A 23,164-nucleotide genomic window follows, 5' to 3' on the forward strand; every position below is an offset into this window, starting at 1 on the left:
TATAGCATCTCTTTTACAAGTGATCTGCTTCTCCATTAGTGTTTTCCTAGCTTGTATGCCTTCACTGTTTGTTTCCTCCTTTCTTATACGTACCTGTTGGTAGGAATTTTCAAGCTTAGAGGCAGGAGATAATTGGGATAAGATGCTCTTCAATGACTCAATTCAGTTTTCAAAGCCACCATGTTGGTTTGGTTTAGTTGGTCAACCTAGCATCAGACTCTTCATCAGGTATCCCAGGAGGTTGTCTGTGATAATAGCCATATGGTTAGTACCTTCACTCCCCACTGGCTTGAATATAAGTTGCTCATTTTTTTTGTCCTTGCAGCCCACATGCCAACTTGAAAGTTGCTAAGAGAGTAGACTTAAATGTTCTCACCACAAGAAAATAATGGTAATTATGAGACATGATGGAGGTATTCCCTAATATATAAGGATATCAAATCAACATGTTGTACACTTTAAACTTACACAGTGTTGTATGACAATTATCTCTCAGTAAAGCTGGAAAAATGAAATCTAATTAAAAATTTGAAGGAAAAAAAGAAATCTATTAACATTTGCATTGATTAGGGAGACTAAAGTGTAAAATGAGCCCTTGGCTTCCCATCAACATTCCTATTAAAACATACACATAAACAAACATGCATTTCATAGTGAAATATATTTTTCATTGACAATAAAAACCAAAATGAAAATAACCAATTCCGAATTCCTTAATGATTCATCAAATTGTTTTCTATGCTTTTCTTTTTCCCCGCCCTCTCAGATTCTTCTCTTAAACTAGACATATTAACACAGACATTTTTTTAAAAACTTTTATTTATTTATTTTTGGCTGTGTTGGGTCTTCATTTTTGTGTGTGGGCTTTCTCTAGTTGCAGCGAGCGGGGGCCACTCTTCATCGCGGTGCGCAGGCCTCTCACTGTCGCGGCCTCTCTTGTTGCAGAGCACAAGCTCCAGACACGCAGGCTCAGTAGTTGTGGCTCACGGGCCTAATTGCTCCACGGCATGTGGGATCTTCCCAGACCAGGGCTTGAATCCATGTCCCCTGCATTGGCAGGCAGATTCTCAACCACTGCGCCAGGGAAGCCCAACACAGACATTTTTAACTTGTGCTTTTCTACTTACATTTCTGAGAAATTGTTTTAGGTGTGACCAAAATCAGGGGTGAGTCCCTTTTCCTCAGTTTGGTCTAATTTTGATTGTTTAAATATGAGGTAGATGTTTTTGGCCATGAAGAGACTTAAATGAAAGTTTATTTCAATTATCTTTTTGTTTTTTATATAAAACACTTCTAAAATATGATTTACGTATTTTTAGCCCTCTGTAAGAATTCTTTTTTTTTTTCTTTCCACAATGTTCAGTTCACCTGGACCCTTACCTCCAGGAGGAAAAACAGAAATAGTTTGCACACAAACAGAACTTTGCTTCAAGTCGGAGTTGTCTTGACCTGGAGTTGTCCGGGGCGAAAATGATTGGCAGTGAAGCCACCCAATCATAATGCCATTGTCTCATTTGAATTGGGTTCAATGGGCAGGTCTTTTTCTTTGCTTTAAAAGCTTCATTAGGGGACTTCCCTGGCAGTCCAGTGGTTAGGACTCCATGCTTCCACTGCAGGGGGCACGGGTTTGATCCCTGGCCAGGGAACTAAGATCCTGCATAACACACAGTGCAACCAAAAAAAAAAAAAAAAAGCCTCATTAAGTTGCAAGTTGGGAAAAATCTCGGACAGAATATTTTATTACAGGCGCTCTGCAAGTATTATGTGTTCCATTTGTTGTAATAAGTGACATTTATCTCCTGGGAAAAGTGAACACAGATCTTGGCTTAAGTTACCTTCAGCACGATAGACACTAGTCACAATTTTCTTGTTCTACTTGTTTCTCACAGGTAACAAATATCAATTAAAGGTAGTGTTAGAAGAGCTATTTAGACCCATAAAAGGGAATTTGGACAAGGGATTCCTGCTGTAGAAAGGAACTTAGGAATGACATCCTGGTAATGGTGAGGGAGCATTCTCTTTGCTCCTCATACCCTTTAAGGGTATGGCTGATCTCTGTTCTCCAGAGTTCACAGAAGCTCAGACATGGAGAGACTGATGAGGACTCTAGCTTCTCCTCTACACCTATCATATGTTCTTATCTATGGGTGAAGAAGTGCAGGGCTCTTCATTGCTGGTTTGGATTTTGGCCTGTATTTCAGAAAACTGCACTTATTTTCGTTTTTATTTCCTGTCTCCCTTTTTCTCCATACCCTATCCCCACCCTGACATAGGTCCTCAACCTATTTCTTGCTTTATTATTGAGCTCATTTAGTTCAGACAATCTTACAGCAATTGAAGAAGACACTGATGCAAACAACCTCCAGACTGCAGTGGCTAGAATTAAGAAGGGAATAAATTATGTGAAACAAACCTTACGTGAATTTTTTCTAAAAGCATTTTCCACAAAACCAAAGATTTCCAAAGAGATAAGACGAACAGAAGATCTAAATTATAAGAAGGAAAACTACATCTCTAACCACACACTTGCTGAAATGAGCAAGGATCACAATTTTCACAAAGAAAAAGATAAAACCAGTGGTTTTGGAAACAGCATGGACAAATACTTGGTGGAAGAAAGTGATTGTCAATCATTTATTCATAATGCCAGCCTCACAGTGACAGTGCCAATTGCACCCGGGGAATCTGATTTGGAAATTATGAATACTGAGGAACTTAGCAGTGATTCAGATAGTGAATACAGCAAAGGGGTAAGATTGTTTTATACACATTTTGTTTCATGTTATTAACTAGTACGAAATGAGTTAAAATTTCAGATTTTTTGCTGTCCTAAGTTTATTCTAATATTGCATACTAATGAGTAGTTTGTGTGTATGTGAATTTATACTGTAGCTTCCTGAAGGTTCATATGGTAAGGTTTTACTTACTGGTTCTTCATAACTGATATAATCCATTTAGCGAAATTTGAAAGTACCAGGTATCTTTAAGTCTTCCCTTCCTTTATTCCCTGTTTGTTATCAGTTGTAAAGTCATATACCTTTCACAGTGTCTGTTGAATCCACAGCTCTTGTTCATCACCTTTCCCTTTGCCCTCTCTACTTCTTGCCGAAACCATTCCACGTGGATTCCCCACTGGTGTCTCTGCCTCCATTTTCCATCTACTCTAATCCACTTGTTTGATTAATTTTACTTAGGTTCAATCCTAATCATACTTCTCCTTTGAAGTATCCTTGATCCCCAGCGTAGATTTGAATTGTGGACCATACATAAAGCCTTCACACCATGGCCCTGACCAGCTGTCTCTCCTGGGCTTGCTAGGGCTCCTGTGCCTGAACCAAGCCAATTTCCTTCTGGGCCACATACACTCACAACCTGCATGATTTTGCTTGGGGTTTCCTTCTTCAGTCAAAATCCTAAACACGTACTTCAAGTCATAGCCCTCAGCTTCCTCGCGTGTAAAATTATTAGCCCTTACAGCATAGGGTTAGGTGAGGGTTAAATGAATTAACACATGTAGGATGCTTAGAACAGTACTCAGAGTGCTCAGAAGTGGTAGCTGTTGCATCATTCCTAGTTTCTCTTCAAACAGATATGATCTCTTTTTTTTTTTTTTTTTTGCGGTACGTGGGCCTCTCACCGCTGCGGTCCCTCCCGCTGCGGAGCACAGGCTCCGGACGCGCAGGCCCAGCGGCCACGGCCCACGGGCCCAGCCGCTCCGCGGCACGCGGGATCCTCCCGGACCGGGACACGAACCCGCGTCCCCTGCATCGGCAGGCGGACTCCCAACCACTGCGCCACCAGGGAAGCCCGATATGATCTCATTTTGAACCCCACACAATTTTATGCCTTTTCCTAGATTTATTATTTAGCCTTGTATCTTAATTTTTTTGAGAAATTATTGTATGCATCAAATGGTACTGTAAACTCATTGAAAACGGGAGACTTTTATTAAAACTTTTTTTGTATCCTCCTTCCCCACACCTGGTTGCATATATCCAAAGCATTATTGAGCTGTATTTTTATTAATATGGAATATAATAATCATAAGTGAGTTTTATCACAAAGCATTTTTTATGGCATCTCTTTAAAGTTTTAAGATATCACTTTAAAATACTTTTCCTTTCTTTAGGTCATATTTGAAAGTATTTGACAGGTATTTCCCAAACATCTTCTATCTTCTTAACCTTATATCAAGAACTATCCTCCATGAATTTATAGTGGATTTTGGAACAAAGATACACAGCTCTGTGTGTGTGTATGTGTGTGTGTATGTGTGGGCATGCACACCATATGACCAGTACTAGGTGCAGAGTAAATGTTCAATACTTACTTATTGAATGAATAGATGATTACATAAATTATGAACATATATATTTTACGTAGCCAAAAAAATTATTTCCAAGATCACAAAGTAAGGAATCAAATATTTTATTTTTTATTTAAAAAATCTTTACATGGAAGAAGTAATCCAAAATTCAAAAGGTGTGGTTGATTTGGCTTGAAGGTAGAAAATTCGATTTCACATACCCCGCTCAGGAACAGTAATCTGGGTCTAGTCTCATGTGAAAATGAAAACTAATTCAATTACCCATTTTTCTGCCTACAAAGATTAGAGTTGTAAAACCCTAACTGCCTGGCAGACTTTCTGAATAAGCTTGAGATTCTGGGTGTTAAAGCACTTTGGTAGCTTGGTTGAGTTTACCAAATACTGCTTTCCTCTTAATATTTGGGAGGAATCATTTCTTACCTGGTCGTTTTTTCTTTTCTCAAAGCCTGTGACTCTCCCTACATGGATCTCCTTAGTCGCTGGCAAAAATCATATTCTTAGTATGTTGAATTATAACATTGTAAAAGGGACTATAATAGACCTGCCCCATTTAGCACCTCATTTCCTAACTGAGAAATCCATTAAGAGGAAGCGACTTTATCTATAGTTATAAAGCTCGTTCAAGGCAGAGCCAAGACAAGAATCCCAGTCTTGTTATTCATAAGTCTACCTTCCTTCTCCTGTCTTTGTCTATTTCAGGGATAAAACCCACATTCCTATTGGGGTTAATACCCAGTTTGTCTCCCCTGGGATACTGAGCCATGCTTCTGAAGAAATTACATACCCTGTAGTATCCAGAGGAAGTTTGTGATGTCATAGTATCCAGCAGTCTTTTATAATTAATGATTTAGTCTATAAACTATTTGGTTACTGAAATAGACTATTTTAACCATCCATAAAGTTACTCTGCCACCTAGCCCATAAATCCTTCCTAAAAAGCATGAAATTTAGTGCACTTAAACTGTGTTATCCAAAGACCATTTGATGGTAACATTTTAATATTCTTAATTATCATTGGTTTTTGTTCATGACATTATAGTCATAACTACATGAGAAAAAATACACTTTTTCTAATTCATATCTGTGGTTTACATGGTATAATATTCAGGAGCTTGAGGCTACCTCATAGGTTGTAATAAGGAATACATAAACTAGTCTCTTTAAATCATTTAGCACAGTATTTGAGTTGGTAAGCCCTAAAAAAGTGTTAGGTGTTGTGTTTATTATTGAATTCATCATCATTATTAGCCCTAAAAGTTCAGATTTTAAATTATGGATTTTGAAAGTTTATCCTTCTTCATAAGACATTTTCCATGGCATATCTCAAAATGTGTCATCTTGAGTACATTCAAACCTACTTGACTATATACTGGACTTGAGAAGTAATGAAATTTCAAGCTCTACAGGAAATTGGTTAGATAATATTAAGCTGTTGCCAACTGTGACACCCTGTGTCTAGAGCCTGTCTCTCCAGTAGCTTGAGATTTAAATGATCCTAGTTATGACTTGTTGGTTTTATTTTTCAATTTGGACGACTAAAAAAATGCAGATTTCCTTATTCACCTAAAGTGTTTCTAACGCCCTTCCAGGCTAACCTCCCTGCTCTAATTCCCCTAATCTTCAGCTCTTACTTGAGTTCCCAATTTTTTAACTGCTATGTAACTTTCTTATTTTTCATGCCTCAGATATCTTTGAAATAATGATTCTATGTTCTTGATGAACCTTGCCCAAAGAGGGCAAATCATGATTATCCAATGGAAAATAATGCCCAATTGAATATATGTAAGTTATTTAAGTCTTAAGCACTACCTTGGAGTATGATGAAGAATGCATCCTCTGGAGATAGAATACTTGCCTTAGATCCTGTATTTAATGTTTGCTAATAACTCCATGATCTTGAGCAATTTAAAAAAAAAACCTCTTTTTTTTCTAGTTTACTTGTATGCAACATAGAATTGTAATAAAGATTGAATGATTTAGGTAAACAAGTGCCTGTTGGAAAATAAGTGCCCAATTAACAATTATCATGGGTATGATTAGTAGTCATGTACACACTGTAAGTAGCTATTTGCTACAGGTTAAATTTTAGTGTGTAAAGACAAACACAGGAGCTTGTTACAAACGCCTGTTCTGGTCCATATCCTCCAAACTCTGCCGAAGTCTGGATGCAACCTCAGAATCCTTACCAGCAGGGTTCCCAGGGGCCACTGTGCTGGATTGAGTTTGCATAGGAAGTGAACCTAAATTCATCCCTGGTTTATTTTGATCCAGGTTTCTGAGAAATCATTTTCTTTATTCAGGGGCTGGGGTATTTTCCACTTTTACCTGTTTAAGAATCTGCATTTTGAACAGGGGGAAAGAATATCTTTGACCTTTGACACCTTTTCCTCTTTCCCTTTCCCCATCCAAAAAAACAAATCCACCCTCTCTTTCATGTCCTAGCATACTTGTTTTCCCATTGTATTTTATGGAGACTTTCTGTCCTCTTCTAGTGTCGGCTCTCAGATAGGCAGGTTTCCGTGTTCTGATAGACAGTTATATATACACTCCAGATTGAAGTCAAAATATTTTGTAATCAAACACCTTACCAGCAAATGACCAAAGAGATGAGTTCAAATAACTAAAAGAGTTTTGAGGCAGTAATTGGCAATAGAACGTCAGCATTTCTCTGAAGATAGAGTCTGTCTCAGAATCGAGAAAGACATACTGTCATCTCAAGGGGACCCATGAGAGTAAGACTCCTGTCACTGCTTCTCAGAATACACTCTAAACTGATGGCCCTTTTCAGAATCAGCCTCCACCTGAGGCAGCCCTCTAAGCCCTAGGCAAACATTAACACACTGCAGATTTTCACCATTAACAATGAAGTGCTTCATTATTATGAGCCTCAAATGAAGCATGAAATGCACCCATTCATTCAATAAATATTTATTGAGATCTACTATGCTCCAGGCACTGTGCTAACAGCTGCTTAGAGAAAAAAAAGAAAAATTTTTTTTCACCCAGCTGCAGTAATTCAATGTGATCTGGCTTAACTAAATTCTTAAGAAGTGTAGTTTTTTTCTCTTTTTTAAATCATGCCAAATCTCAAAATTGAAAGTTCTAAAAAACTAAATTAATAAATTTTTTTAAATGGAGAGGTCTTTCTTGGAGAGTTAAAGAGACCCTTTGTTTTCAGTTATTACAGATTACTTATTTCTTTGCTTTAAAGATTAAAAAAAAGAGCCATTTTACAGAATTGTGACGTTGATTTGAAAGTGTATGTAAATTTGGGGGAAAAACGTTAAATTTATCCAGTTTACTTCTCCAAATATTTTAAAACATAACAGCCTCATGTGATTTTGGAGTGGTTAAACTCTGACAGCTTTCAGAGAAGCTACTAGCTGTGAATCTAATACCCCAAATCTTCTTTACTGCTCTTTTGACAAATGTATCTATTATCAAGGCTTAAGGGAATTTGCTCTTGTTGTGTGCTCAGCAGAAAGGAAAACATCCTGTGTAAAGTTTTCCTGCACGGAAAGATCCCCTATTCATTCCTCCTCCAGTCAAACCCAGAAACTTTACTCAGCTTTAACGGAAAGATCCCCTATTCATTCCTCCTCCAGTCAAACCCAGAAACTTTACTCAGCTTTACTTAGTAGCTCTTTAGTGTTTTGAAACACTGTCTCCAAGTTGTGAGGGAGCTAGCTGAGGTCCTTGAAGAAAGGAAACCAATGAAACCTTCAAATTTTACATAATCAAACTTCTCACCTTCAACGGAGTGTCATTTAAAACACTGCAGACACAGTTATGCAAAATTTTTGTTCTTAAAGGAAGCAGAGTCCATTCACTTTGATCATTGTGAGAGAAAAAAATTGTGAAGGAATACATGAGTACATGTTCAGTAAACTGGCTATTCAGTTTTTCAACTCACATTTCCTAAGCACCTGCTTTTTGCCTTATGCCTGCTGGACACTGGAAAGGTGTCATCGGTGTACTCATTTCCTCAGTAGACGTAGGCTCAGGGTCTTCTTGCTCTCTGGCACTGTCTTAAGTGATAAAGAGTAAAGCAAGGTCCCTGCCTTTGAAGAGAAACATGTATGGAAATCAGAAATTATAATTAAACATATAAAAAAGAATTAAAACAGATTTTTAGAAAAAAATATTGAAACAGGATAAAGATATGGTTAATAATCTTGAAAATAAACTGGAATACTTCACAGTGGAGAATGCACTTGAAGAGGATTTTATGGTAAAAAGACAATTCATCGGGAAAAAGAGAATGAAAGAGAGGGAGCCCGGAAGAGAGGGGGAGGAAGGGAGGGAGACAGAGACGGAGAGAGACAGAGACACCCTTCTGGTAGATGTAATGGGCCCAGCATGTGGAAGCATCCAGATGCACAAAAGCCCATGAAATACACATGAGGATGGCCTGCTGGGAAGTAGTAAGTGACAGAGGTAAATTGGAGCCAGAGAGTAAATGGCTTGACTTACCATGGGCAAGAGATTGAAATAGGTTTCTTTTTATTTACCAGAAAGAGGAAACTTTGTCTTGTTTTGTTATACTTTGTTGTTAGCAAGCCTCTACTTTTTTTTTTTTGCGGTTCGTGGGCCTCTCACTGTTGTGGCCTCTCCCGTTGCGGAGCACAGGCTCCGGACGCGCAGGCTCAGCGGCCATGGCTCACGGGCCTAGCCGCTCCGCGGCATGTGGGACCTTCCCGGACCGGGGCACGAACCCGTGTTCCCTGCATCGGCAGGTGGACTCTCAACACTGCGCCACCAGGGAAGCCCCTCAAACCTCTACTTTTAAAGAAAGTTTGGTTGGGGGTGTAATAAAGGGGAGAGGATGAAAGGCTATTGAAGCCATCCGAAGCACACGTGATGAGGGCTCAATCTAAGGGAGTGGTGGTGGCGTGTGGGATAATGGTAAGACACCGCAAGTTAAAAAATAAGGGCTCAGGGTCTGGATATGTGAGTTGTGAGCTGTTTCAAAGGGTATATTCATTTCCTGTGGCTGTCATAACAGAGTATCACAAACTTGGGGCTTTATACAACAGAACTGTATCCTTAGATAGTTCTAGAGGCTGTAAGTCTGAAATGGAGGTGTAGGCAGGGCCATGCTCTCTGCAGGCTCTAGCGAGGATCCTACCTCGCTTTTTCCTAGCTTCTGGTGGTGGTACTTCATCCTTGGCCTCCCATGTGTAGCAGCTGCATCACTCTGATCTTCGCTTCTGTTGTCAAATGGAGTTCTCCCTATCTATCTCTGTCTTTTCATTTTATAAAGACACTAATTATGTTAGATTAGGGCCCACCCTAGTGAATTCCTCTCAATTTGACTACATCTGCAAAGACCCTATTTCCACATAAGGTCATATTCAGAGGTACCAAGCATTAGGACTTCAACATATCTTTTTTGGGAGATACAAATTAACTCATAATCAAAAGTTTTGGCTTAGACGACTGGATGGATATTGATGCTATTAAAAATACACGGGGTCGGGGGAGGGAAGAAAACTTGGGGGGTAAGATAGAGACAGAGTTTAATTTGGGGACATCTTAATTGTGAGCTATGTGCAGGGTAGCTAAGTGATGGTGAGCAGTAGGTATTTGGAGGTTTTAAGAAGATAAGTCAGAGTTGTAGACAGGTTGGAATTTTGTATGTTAATTTTGAGGTCAGGTTCCCTGGGAAACCAACTCTGAGTAGTGTTCCCAGGTTCAGCGCCTAACACCTGTAAGAAGTGAGGGAAGCGAGATGATTGCACAGAGGGAGAAGCTGAAATGCTCTGCAGTTGCAGCAGAGGCCTCAGCAGACCCTGTAGGCACCTCTGGCACTGGAATGACCCTTTGGAGTAGTCCCAAGTTGAAGCAAGGGGTCAGGACTTTGTGTGCTCCGCACCAGTCCGTCACTGGATACAGGCTCTCCCTCCACTCTTCCAGGCCAGGGGAGGGGATGTAACCTTGAGTAAGGCAGCTTCCTTCTGTATTTCAATTCCCAGAGAGGGACTCAGCTGTGAGCCTTCAGCTGCCAACACTCCTAGCAGGTGGAAGAATGAGTGGCTTGTCTGAAAGGGGGACTGGGGCAGTGCACCACAGCATCCACTGCAGTACAGGGACCATAGAAAGGAAGAGGACAAGTGATCAACTCAGCACTTGAGAAGTGGACACAAGAGAGCACCAAAGAGACCAAGGAGAAAATGTATACGTTAGCCACTTTCATATAAGCTATATAACTTTCCTCCTTAAAACAACCCAGGAAAGTGGATAATATGAATCTATATTTACTAAGATGCTAAAAGATTAAGAAATGATGCTGGTTAGTCACTGATGTTTCTAGGGTTCTTTAAAAATTTGAGCTCCAAGCTTTAACCACCATAATACATATCATAGAAAGGCAAGAGAGTGGATAGGAATATAATTATTTTCTGTTATATCTCTGTAATGTTGCAATTCAGGATCAGGTTTTCTGTTCTAATGGTATTGTGCATTTGCTGATTCGTGTTCAGTGTCTAATCCTCCTTAATGTTAATTTATTAGCTTATATTTTACTTTGATAATATAACAGAGCAGAGCAAAGTACAGTCCATAAGAGAATAATAAACCAGTCCATTGAGGATGTATTAAGTAAGGGATTATATCAGGTCGAAGGCACGTGAAAGAAGGTGGCACCTAAGCTAGACCCTAAAGGATGGAGATCATTTCATTGTGTGAATGTGGTGGAGAAGGAAATCCCAGGCAGAGGAACAAACATTCATGTTGTTCATCTGATTCACTCATTCATTTTATCCATCCACCTATTCATCTATTCAGTATTCCATTTTTGAAAGCCATCATCTTTGGAGAAACTTAAATGTGCTTACTTGTTATTAAATTCATTCCTTTTATTGATTTTATAAAAAGTTGTTTAAATATTTGTAGTCATCGAAGTTAAATATTTATTTTTAATATATGGTGGTTTTAATTACATTGTTATTAGGTCTGTCTCTCCTTAGATTTTTTATAAAGTTTTTTCCAAAAAGAGGCAGTTGCAGGCAGTTTAGATTTCTTCTCTTTACTGCGTTTTAGAAAATATAATAATCTTCTCCAGAAATGCATTTGATTTGGCAAGATTTAGGGATTAGTTTCAATTACACCTTTGGGGGAAGCTGACATTTGATCCTATCTTTTATGCATAGATTCTTGCAAAAACAAAACAAAGCACCCCTACAGAATTTTACTTAGATAATTTCATTTTTGCAGATTGGTTCCAAACTATTTGAAATTATTTTCATCTTTATTGGATTTGTTCTTGTGTCTAAAAACAGTGAAATTTTGGTCTGACATTTAAATTAATGTTTCTTAATTTTTATATTTTGATAAATTTGAAAACATTCCTTTCCTGTAATGCTGTTTGAAATGTCAAAATTAAAAGTAAATCAAGAAATGCTAATTTTAGAATATACTTCAAAAACCACATACTCTCAACTCTCACCTCATTCCAATATTGAGGATCACTTATTTTAAAATGTCTGTTATGAAGAGCAAGCAGAATGCAAAAGATTGCCGTCGCACATTATATCAATAGTGTTTAAATTCATCTCCTAAATAACAGAACTATATTACTGTTTAGTTCATTATTTCTAAATCTGTATTGAATGATATTTAATCTTATTACTGTGTTTCAAATATATTGCTTTGCGTTGAGCATATAGCATGCATTGTCAAATATAACTAATTTCTACTTACAGGTATATGTCTTTAAACATTTCAAATCTGTTGATTAAACTGTTCCATCATGCTGCATTTACAGACTTCAGTACCTGACCTTCTTACTTCTCACAGGGGTAAAAACAAACTGGATCCATCAAGGATGCAGCTCTGTGCTTTTAACCAGGCACAGACATATGTGACCACTTTTACACAGGTTACCTAAAAAAAAATCATACATATGTATATGATATTTTTTTTCAGTGTCATGCATGCTGTTCAGCTACAAAATCTCTCTGCCTGACCCATTGCAAGAAAGCTAAAACATATACAATTTTTCCATAGATAAATTGACATCACAGCATGTCACTGGGGCAATTCCATCATTTTTTGTTACTCTATTGCTTAATTCCTTGATACATCTCTCATGTCCTTAGGTGATTTCAAGTGCATGATCTATAAATTTTATTGGCTGGATTATAAAAGTTAGTATGTAACAGAAGCCACTGAAGCAGCATTTAATTAAAACACCTCTATCAACTTCCCCTCCTAATTTAAGCTATACAGTTGACCCTTGAACAACAGGGGTTTGAACTGCGTGGTTCCACTAATACTGGGATTTTTTCAGTAGTAAAGAATACAGTACTACACGATCTGTGGTTGGTTGAATCCACGGATGTGGAACAGAGGGTGCTGAGGAACGGTGGATGCGGAGGGCTGACTACGAGTTATAATCAGATTTTAGGCCTCACAGAGGGTCGTGCCCTGACCCCCATGATGTTCAAGGGTTACCTGTATATATATAGATGTATGTCATACTAAATTGTCAGGTTTATTGCAATGAGAGTAGAGTTTTAATATTCTCACCATAATAACAACAAGGAAATGGTAATTATGTGAGGTGAAGGACGTATTAACTAACCTTATTGTGGTAAACATTTCACAATATATACATGTATCTAATTATCACATTGTTTACCTTAAACTTACACAATGCTGTATGTCAATTACATCTCAGTAAAGCCGGGGGGAAAAAATAAAAATTGTCACATTCAAATTCAGTAAATTAAAACTCAAGAAATAATTTTTGTGGGAGAAATATTTCAGGCATAAACATAAAATTCTTGTAACAGGAAAGGACCTTTCTAGTGTTAGTCGTGTATTCACAGGTAAGGAAATTGAGACTCATACAGTTTCTGAGTACACATGTAGAAAGTTGGAGACAGAGCCAAAGTACCCAGCTTCTAGGCCAGACTTTGAGTATGTTTTGAAACTATTTTAAGCACAATGATAACTAGGACTTTATTTCTTTAATTAATTCAGTAATATTTGATTTTTATTTGGCAGTATATAAAATGAATCAATTAATAATTTACTGGGCTCTGCCTATGAAGGAATGAGTTGTAAATGCCTGAAATGATTAATTTGATTCCAGAGCAGATTTACACACTGATGAGACTAAGTTTCTGATTATGTACGTTTGGCCCTCTGTATCCATGTGTCCTGCATGAGCAGTTTCAACTAATCGGGATTGAAAATATTTGGGGAAAAAATTCCAGAAAGTTCCAAACACCACAACATGAATTTGCTGTACACCAGCAACTATTTACATGCATATACATTCTATTTACAACTATTTACATAGCATTCACATCGTATTAGGTATTATGAGTAATCTAGAGATGATTTAAAGTATAAGGGAGAATGGAAGGATGTGCATATGTTATATGCAAATACTACACCTTTTTATATAAGGGACTTGAGCATTTGCAGATTTTGCTATCTACTGGGGCCCTGCAGCCAACCTCCCAGGATACCGAGGGATGACTGAATATATTTCATGAGGAGATAGATATACATGTAGCCTCAAGAAAGATAAGAGGTTTAAATGGAACATATTATGAAGTGAACACTAAACCTGTCAATAAGACATGAAACACTTTCCCTAAAATTAAAAGATTAATATGAATTGCTGTATCTGGCTAACACATATAAAAGAAATATACTACTCTGATATAATATCTTGTTTTAATTTTAGTATAATCTGTTGAATGAATGAACTCTAAAATTCCTTGGAAGGAAAAAAATCCACATTAATAAGAATCTTGCCATTTTTATATTTAATGCAGGTCATATTTTCAATTTCTCTGTCATTGTTAGGATGTTTGTATTATTGTTTTCCGTTTGCAATGATGAAAGCAAAACTCTATCCTAAAATTGATACACTCTAGGAATAGTAATGATAGGAGTTTCAAATTTAAAAAGAAACATATAATTGTTCTAGTTTACTTGCAGTTAATTTTAAAGGTGCTCCTAGGTAAAAGACAAATTTTTCTATTTCAAATTGATGGTGATTTACAGGCAATATTTTAGAGAACCATTTTATTCCAAAATGCAGTAAATTTCCTTCCCCTAGAACCTAAGATGTACACATATACAATAGTATCTATATATGTACAGCTAAAACACAATTTTTGAGAAAACTGTTTCTAGAAATATATATGTGTGTGTATGTGTGTGTGTGCTTAATTCCTAAATTATTATTACTTTTTTTTTTTTTTTTTTTTACCAAACTACTGTTAGAAAACTTGAGGTACATATTAAGGAGTGGTTGTTCTCCAGATAAACAAAAATTCAGTTGCAAAAAATTGACTTGAAATACAATACTTTTCTTTGTCAGAAGCTACCTACATAAAGGTTAGGAAAAATATATTTTATCTGTGCCAAATTTTATTTTACATTGTGTTTGCAGTATTAGAAGCCCTGGTATTTAAAAACTATTGGAACGTTCCAATTGGAATTTTTCCAATTGGAATTTCTTTCCTTGTCCTTCCTCATTATGGGTAGTTTTAGGGAATACCATTAATCACTCAGATGTACAGGTAGTTTGTTTTTTGTCATTTCCTTTTTTATTATAAATAATATTTAGTGACCTTGAGTCATAGAGTATATGCTTTTACCTCACATTTTCCTGTCATGTTTGCTTGGAGTTTCCTAGCAGGCCTCAAAAATAGAACTGTTTAAGTGTTCGTTCCTAAAGTTTTTAAGGTATTCTTTCTGATTTGGCCCACTGTATTCCAGCTATTTAAATAAGCTATCCTCTGCAAATAGCAGTTCTGTGTTAGTGCACAAAGCCTTTGACTACCAGTGGTTGCTTTACCTTTCAAGACCTTACTGGTGAATGCCATTTGCCTTTCCATTAGAAAGAAGTTGATGATACTGTAGGATCTGGCTGAGAAATCTGTAGGTCGGATCTTATATGACCCAACTTTGCTGCATTTGTTTGTTTGTTTTCATACACAAGATCTTGATCTTGATCTTTCAGCCCCGTAAATTGTCCTGTTATTGAATAGAAAGTACCCTAGCTAGAAGATTCTGGGAAAACTAGGAACTTTCAGTAAACTATTTGCTTTATTTTGAATTTTGCTGGTGGTGACTGCGATTTGACCTCATTATTTCTCCATCAACTAATACTATAAACCATCTGACCCTGTGATGGAATTGTTAAGTAGATTTCCTGCTGAATGAACAACTGTTCCCAAAAAGCCTACACAGCTTCTCTAGTAGCGATAAACAAAATGCTAGGAAAGGAAAAACTCCATTTTCTTGCCCTTTATATGAAAAAGTGCTGGAGTTTTAGTTGCCCATAATGTGAGAAAAGAATTTACTGTAACTAGTAAATAAACTATTTTCTGCTAATTTAAATGGAAGTGAAATGAAAATCTAGATCACAGAGAGGAAAAAATATTTAATTTTCCATTGATGAAGTGTATCTGGAGTACTTTTTAACTTTGGTCATTGCCTTTTCTTTTTTTTAACATCTTTATTGGAGTATAATTGCTTTACAGTGTTGTTAGTTGCTGCTGTATAACAAAGTGAATCAGCTGTATGTATACATGTATCCCCATATCCCCTCCCTCTTGCGTCTCCCTCCCACCTTCCCTATCCCACCCCTCTAGGTGGTCACAAAGCACCGAGCTGATCTCCCTGTGCTATGCGGCTGCTTCCCACTAGCTATCTATTTTACATTTGGTAGTATATATAGGTCCATGCCACTCTTTCACTTTGTCCCAGATTACCCTTACCCCTCCCCGTGTCCTCAAGTCCGTTCTCTATGTCTGCGTCTTTATTCCTGTCCTGCCCCTAGGTTCTTCTTAACCACTTTTTTTTTTTTAGATTCCATATATATGTGTTAGCATATGGTATTTGCCTTTTAAAAATAATTTTGAGAGAAAGCAGAATTCCAGAGAGACTGGAAAAGGATTTGAGGGACTTTGAGGGGCCCAGAAGCTAAATCATGTAAAGAAACTAAATATCATTACTCTTTAAAAAAAACAAAAAAAAAAAACCCGCAAATGGTAATACCATAGGTAATCTTTAGTTTTAAAAGGCTGAAAGGGGTAGTGTTTGCATTTCTTCAGAAGGCAAAAAAAGAGCCTAACAATTGCAAGGGAGAGGAAAGCATATTTTGGCTTTAAAATTCAAGTTATCCCATAATAGAATGGTAAACTTGGAAAAACAAGCATAGTAGCTATCTGTGGAATTCTTCTGTAAATGTTCTTTGATCCTTTATTCTAAACTTTACCATTTCACTCCTCATTATAGATTCAGAGCCCTCATTATAGATATCAATTGTAAAATTAGGCTATAAAATTAAAAGATGGGTGATATTGATTTGAATCTAATAGAAGTCTTTCTTGTTTATTGACATACAGTGGAGCTTAGTGTATCACTAATGTCTCCCATAATTTTTCTGCCCTTATATGCCCATCCTTTCCTTTTGATTTGCTTCTTTCAGTCTTGCTGTCCTTTGGGTTTTTTTGTTTGGACGTTCAGGTGAAATAACTATTCTAGACTCTGCTACTCAAAGAATACCTTTCTTGTGTTGTGTGAAGCGAACAGCCTTATAGCATGTACTTTAAACATGACATCTTTGGGATGTTTTCAACACCAACCATCCTCTTTGAATAAGGCTTTTGTTGAGTTCTGTGTTTTCTACAGTGCTGCTATATGTTGATAGTGTTTTTGATTTTGAGTGCCAGATTGTTAAGTTATTAGGCAATCCTACTTCATACCTCTTGAAATAAATGACCAACTAGCATTAACCACCATCCTATACTAGCATCAAATAGGCTTACAATGAGATCGCCTATTTCAGGAAATGACAGTAACAAATTTGTAAGTGACCAGCCTAGGGCAGCTTTTCATATGACACCTATATTTAACAGAGTTTCTAACTATATGCAGTGTTGTAGAAAACACACCTTCAAGACAAAAGGAGATCCATGAAGAATAATTAAGCTTTAATTTGATCATATTTTCAATAGTGAAATAGCTACATAAGTTTATAATCAAGAGTAGGATGTTTCAAAACTACTTCAGTGTTTTATGGATGCTCATTGAAGAATATAGAAACACATGTCAAAAAGTACATATATATAGTATAGTAATTACCTAAAGGAAATAGAATCAGGGCGAGAGTGGAGGGGACTTTTATTTTTCATCACATGCTATTGTACATTTGAAATTTTTGAATCAAGTGTATAGGTTTTATTTAAAGGAAAGAAAGAAAAAAATTAGAAAGTACCTACAGTCAATACCATATTATTTAATAAAAAGTCAGGAATGCTAACAATAGCATATTTCCTATTCTATACTATACTAGTGAGTCTACCTTTATGGTCCTATTTTTACACTTATTTCTATTTATATGTAGACCACCACAGATTAAGAATTATCTTTGTTGACAAGCAAAGAAGTAATAGACAAAAAGTATATTTCACATTTTACTAAAAATAAAATCGTCGTGAAATTTTAAAATGACCTATTTATAAAACCAGAGGGGAACTTTTTCATACTGAAGTATTTATTTCACTGCTGTTAGTATAGTATAACTATTCTTCCATTTCCAAAATCACAAGAAAACTAAATGATTGAGTATACAGAAATGAAAATAATCATATAATTAATTATGTAAAATGATACAAATGATTGACTTGATCTTCACTGTATACTAAATAAGAATAAAAGAAGATTCAATAGTTAAATCTAGCAGTGCCTACTATGAGATTTAAAAGAATTTACCTTCAAGAGAAAACCTTTGTAATAGATGTTAGCCTTTCTATTTAAAAATGTCCTTTTTGGACCCTGTTAAAGAAACTTCTGCTTTAGTACGTATGAAGTTTAAAAGCTGAATAGATTAAAACTAAACTGTCTATATTGCTAGGACATGCCCATAAATATTTAACATTATATACAGTACTGAAATAGCTACTTGTGAATACTTAATGCATTCCCAGGAAAACATTGAATTCCTAAAAACATTCTAAACATTGAATTTGGCTTGTGATACAAATTATAGTTCATATTAAATATTTTGATAATTTCTGTTCCAATGAGGAATCATTTTGAATAACTGTCATTTATGATGTAAGATCCGAGCCAAACTCCGAATTTAATTGACAAAATATTGCCATAAAAGTTATGGGTGGGAAAGGCTTCAATGGCAAGAATACACGTCATAAAATCATCTTAATTTTTACTTATAAATTAACTTGGCATAAGTCTGCTTTGTTAATGCTCCTTTAAAGAGTGAGAAAACCAAATGTTGAGGTTGAAGATGCTTTCATTAATTTAACATACATCAGTGTTCTGCAGATTTGAAACATTTTATTTAAAAGTTGTTACAAGGTGAGAGAAAAATCATTATAACTATATCCTAGTTGTCAGCATTTTGGCTAATAGCAGGGAGGCGCTTTGTATTCTATCAGCTATTTCACCCACTGCTTTTCCTCAAGGTCCAAGCCAATAACTTCTTTTCAGCATGGAAATGTTTGGTCTCATCTCCACAGAATCATAGTGCCTTGTCCTTCATTTCCCTAGTGACAGTTCACTTGCAACTGAAAGGTCAGGAATTGAAGACATCAAATAATTGTAGTCTTTTAGATATGGTACTTAAAATGGGTTTTTGTGGTAATTGGCACAATAGGACATATTAATAATTATAAGTTTCCCCATTGTTTCCTGGAGTAATATATATTTTGAAACCTTAGGTCTTACAGGATATTGTCTTACAATTAATTTTTATTTGTTTTTTTAAGTAATTTTAGATTAATTCAATCAGTTTAACCTGCTTCTTAAGTGAAATTTCATATTGATACTGTTAATAACGTAATATTCTAAAACTCTTCGACTATGTGGGAATAATACTTCTATGCCAATGTAGATTAGAAGTAGTAATTTAATAGAGTGTTCATAATTCTTTACCTCAGTTATACAAACCACTTTGCTTACATCATTCCTTATGTTCAATTCTTATCAATGCCTTTTTTACTGATACTGAATACTGTGTGATAATAATAGTACTGAGAATTTAATGTGGTACCCATAAAGTATACTTTTAGCTTCCAAAGTCATTCTCTAAAAGTTAATATTTTAGTTTGGGCCTATGATCTTAATGCAAATCAATAGATTGAAGAATCAATTTAAATGAAATAAGTATTTCCTCATTTTTAGCACTTACATTTGTTTGAATTATTCTTAAAAAAACAAGTAAAGCTGTAATCTTATTAAGAGAAGTACATGCTATAATAACTAGTAGTTTTCAATATTCACATGTCGTTTAGCAAATGAGAATGAAAATTGAACTCTTCCATTGATGTGCTGCTCTACCCCTTATAAAATAATATTAGGAAAATTTGACACAGTTTTGCTACAATTGCTGTATGTATTTTATCTAAAACTTTCTGTGTATGTGTATGTGTGTAAACATCATGTTTGATCACAAAGTTCTGGGTGGGGAAAATTTGTGTTATGATCAGTTTTATGATCATAATGACAATGAGTTCATTCCTCTCATGTGTTGGTCTGCCATGTTCAATTTCATGGAGTCTTTGTTTCAGAGTTTGCATGTGGTGCTCACTTTAGTAGCCACTATCTCTTGACATTATAAATAATATTTATGATCTCGTCTACTGTATCCTGAAATTCTATCACTGAAATAGGTGGTATTGGATAAGATAATTACTATGGGCTTTGACATTTTGATTCCAATACAGTATTTGACTTTTTTTGTTTTGATGAAAGGCGTTCTATCTATATCATCCTGATACATATTCTCAAATCCAAGCGTTAATAGAAAAAAATATGTTTGGATTTCATTTTACACTGGTTTTATTCTTTTTAAAAATTTTAAGTACCAACAAGCTTTTTCTGCCAGTTGTCAGATCTGACCTTTCAATTATCAGGTGTTGGCAATTTGGCACTCGTATATTATTTCTATCAGGGTCTTGGTTGTTCTAAAATAGTAATTATTGGTGTATACAAATTTATATTAAACATAAAACAAAATAAAAATGTGGCCAATACTTTGCAGATGTTATAGTTTACATAAAAATATTACCTTAAGACTAATTCTGTCCATAACTTGTTAGCATACGAAAAATAAGGAAATGTATTTTTCACAGGATGTGTAGATAGAAAGATCAAGCACAGATGACCTCAATGTATGTTTATATGTTTATATGTTTTTATGGCCATCATACTGTTAATCTCTTTTCATAACACTTTGCATGACTCTGATTATCAAATATGGTTTTAATGCAAGATTTGAATGAACCCTAAATGAACTCTCTGGTGGGGTGGTGAATTTCTTTTTAGAGGCTGAACGGATCGAGTTCCTCTGAGTGCAGCACAGTTGATAACCCTGTGCCAGGAGAAGGAGAGGAAGCAGAGGCTGAGCCTGTAAATTCAGATGAGCCAGAGGCCTGTTTTACAGATGGTAAGAGAAAAATTGAGACCTCAGTTAGCAGCCATTTATTAGTGTTTTGGCTTTGGTCTTAAAACCTAATACTTACTGGGGGTTGATGAGTAAAAAGTCAGAAGACTCTATTCCATGCTGATTCAGTCATGGCTCTGTGACTAAGGGCAAGTTGCTGGAGCTTTCTAAGCTTCAGTTTCCACATTTACGATATGCTACTAACAGTCATTTATGACGGTGACGCTGTTATACTATATAGCACTCTACTTACTGAAAGATGTTCATATTCTCCTTTAGGTCCTTAATTCATGTTCTCAGCTCCATGGAACCAGTAAACAAATTAATGGGGTAGATGGTACTGTTGTCCTTTTCATCAAAAGCTGGAGCTACTCTGTCAGGAAACCATTTGAGACAGTTGACCATAGTCTGTCTCAAAATTCTTCCTTCCCTTGGTTTCAGAGGCCACACTCTATTTTTGTTCTTCTTTTACATCACTGAGAATTCTGAGTTTCTTCCCCTGTTTCTTTTTTTTTTTTTTTTTTTGCACGGGCCTCTCACTGTTGTGGCCTCTCCCGTTGCGGAGCACAGGCTCCGGACGCACAAGCTCAGCAGCCATGGCTCACGGGCCCAGCCGCTCCGCGGCATGTGGGATCCTCCCGGACTGGGGCACGAACCCGTGTCCCCTGCATCGGCAGGCGGACTCTCAACCACTGCGCCAACAGGGAAGCCCCCCCTGTTTCTTTTAGTGACTATTTTTTATGCACAAACCTTAAATAATGATGTTTCCCCACATTTTGATGCTTGGTTATCTACTTTTCTTATTCTCTAGCCCTAAGCGGTTTCATCCATGTCTGTGGTGTAAGCACCCATTTCTGTGTTGTTGCTCTTAAATCTTTATCTTTACCCCTGACTTCATTCAAGTTCCAGATCTGCCTACAGCTCCCCATTGCTCATCTCCATCTGTTGTCTTTAAACAACAGTTTAAGTTCAAAACAAACTTCAGTGGGGTTTCCACATGTAATCTACAGCTTCTTCCAGTCTCTATCACATTTAGTGACATCATGATCTATCTTGCCTCTCAAGCTAGACTTTAAGTCAGTCCTAACCTCTCCCTTTCTAGCCACAGGTTGATCACAAAACACACAAGTTGATCAGAAACTCTGGAGATAGGGTCCGAGTCCTTCAGGGGATTCTGATGCACACTAAAATTTGAGAACCATTGGTAAGATAAAACCTGAAGTCCTTAACTTGGCATGTAAGGCCCTTTACATTTGGCCTCAGTGTCTTATTTTATAACAGTGCCTCTTTTCATTCCTTTTCACTTTCTATCTTACTGAACTTCTTACTACTCCTGGAATTTTTCAGGGATTTTATTCAAAGCACTAACTTTCAACTTGACTTGGGAAAGTATGCAGTTTTCTAAGCAAGTATTGTGTCATCTAAGTAAAAATGCAAACCTAGAGTAGGGTTGCAATGTAATACGATAATTTATTGTACAAGCTTTGGAGCATGATAAATATGAGTTCTAATTGGCCTACTGCTAACTCTCTATGAGACCTTGAGCACATTTCAGTCTAGTACCTCAGACGCCTTATCTGTAAAATGGGTACATTTTACATCCATATCATAGGGATGTTGAGGAGATTAAATGAGATAGCATTAATAAATTAATTAGCACAGTACTGTCTTTCATCTCCTTCTAGTTTCCTTATTGTTTTTAAAGTATTTTGTTAACAGTCTTATCTAGAAGCAATGGTAGCCTTGATGCTATTGGCTCGCGATCTACTCATGGGCTTAAACTCTCAGCATTTGTGTTTTTTTTGTAGAAATCACTGACTCGCTTTCATTCTTCAAGATTTTCTCAACCAGTCTTCTATAACACTCATGCAGTAAACAAAATGACCGGCAAATAAAGATATCTGCAAACTACAATGGATGCATGATTTCTCTTAAATAAAAGCCAAATGTCATTTTTTGTGTGTGTGAGTGGCAAAAAAGTGTGACACCCAATTAATAGAAATTTGTGTTAGCTCAAATTAGTACCATAAGCAAAACACATGGAGTTTTCTTTAGAAGTGTTCATGTTAAAGGCATTTAAGATCATCATGTATTTCAGCATCACGATAAAATTAAATTGACTAGTACCATGTAAACTTAAATTTGTACGGATGCTACCAAGATTTCTTCCACACATTTTATGAATGACCCTGACTTAAAATTCTAGGATAACCAGAAAGAAGTTGGGCTTATCAAACAAATTATGGCTCTATATCAGAAAAGGGCTTTAGAAAACCTTAAACCCTCTGCAGAAAGTATTAATGCTAAGCTATTTCAGACTGTAGGTGCTATCTTACTGAGATCAAACTTTACAAAAGCTATTTTAATCCTATAAAACACCAATGAGAATACTTATATAA

The 23,164-nt window shown here is 36.3% G+C and overlaps 1 protein-coding gene across 3 annotated transcripts in view; it reads left to right on the forward strand.

The window, feature by feature from the left end:
- SCN9A (sodium voltage-gated channel alpha subunit 9) overlaps positions 1-23,164 on the forward strand; it is a 148,237-nt gene that overhangs the window by 94,715 nt on the left and 30,358 nt on the right. For all 3 annotated transcript variants that reach the window (XM_029225298.1, XM_029225300.1, XM_029225299.1), the window contains 2 exons: positions 2,274-2,750; positions 20,648-20,768. In XM_029225298.1, the coding sequence (XP_029081131.1) occupies positions 2,274-2,750; positions 20,648-20,768 (598 nt within the window). The remainder of the gene's footprint in view (positions 1-2,273; positions 2,751-20,647; positions 20,769-23,164) is intronic.

Source organism: Monodon monoceros, unplaced genomic scaffold (assembly GCF_005190385.1).
Source record: "Monodon monoceros isolate NGI ecotype Baffin Bay Population unplaced genomic scaffold, NGI_Narwhal_1 Super_Scaffold_16, whole genome shotgun sequence".
In the NCBI taxonomy this organism is placed as follows: Eukaryota; Metazoa; Chordata; class Mammalia; order Artiodactyla; family Monodontidae; genus Monodon; species Monodon monoceros.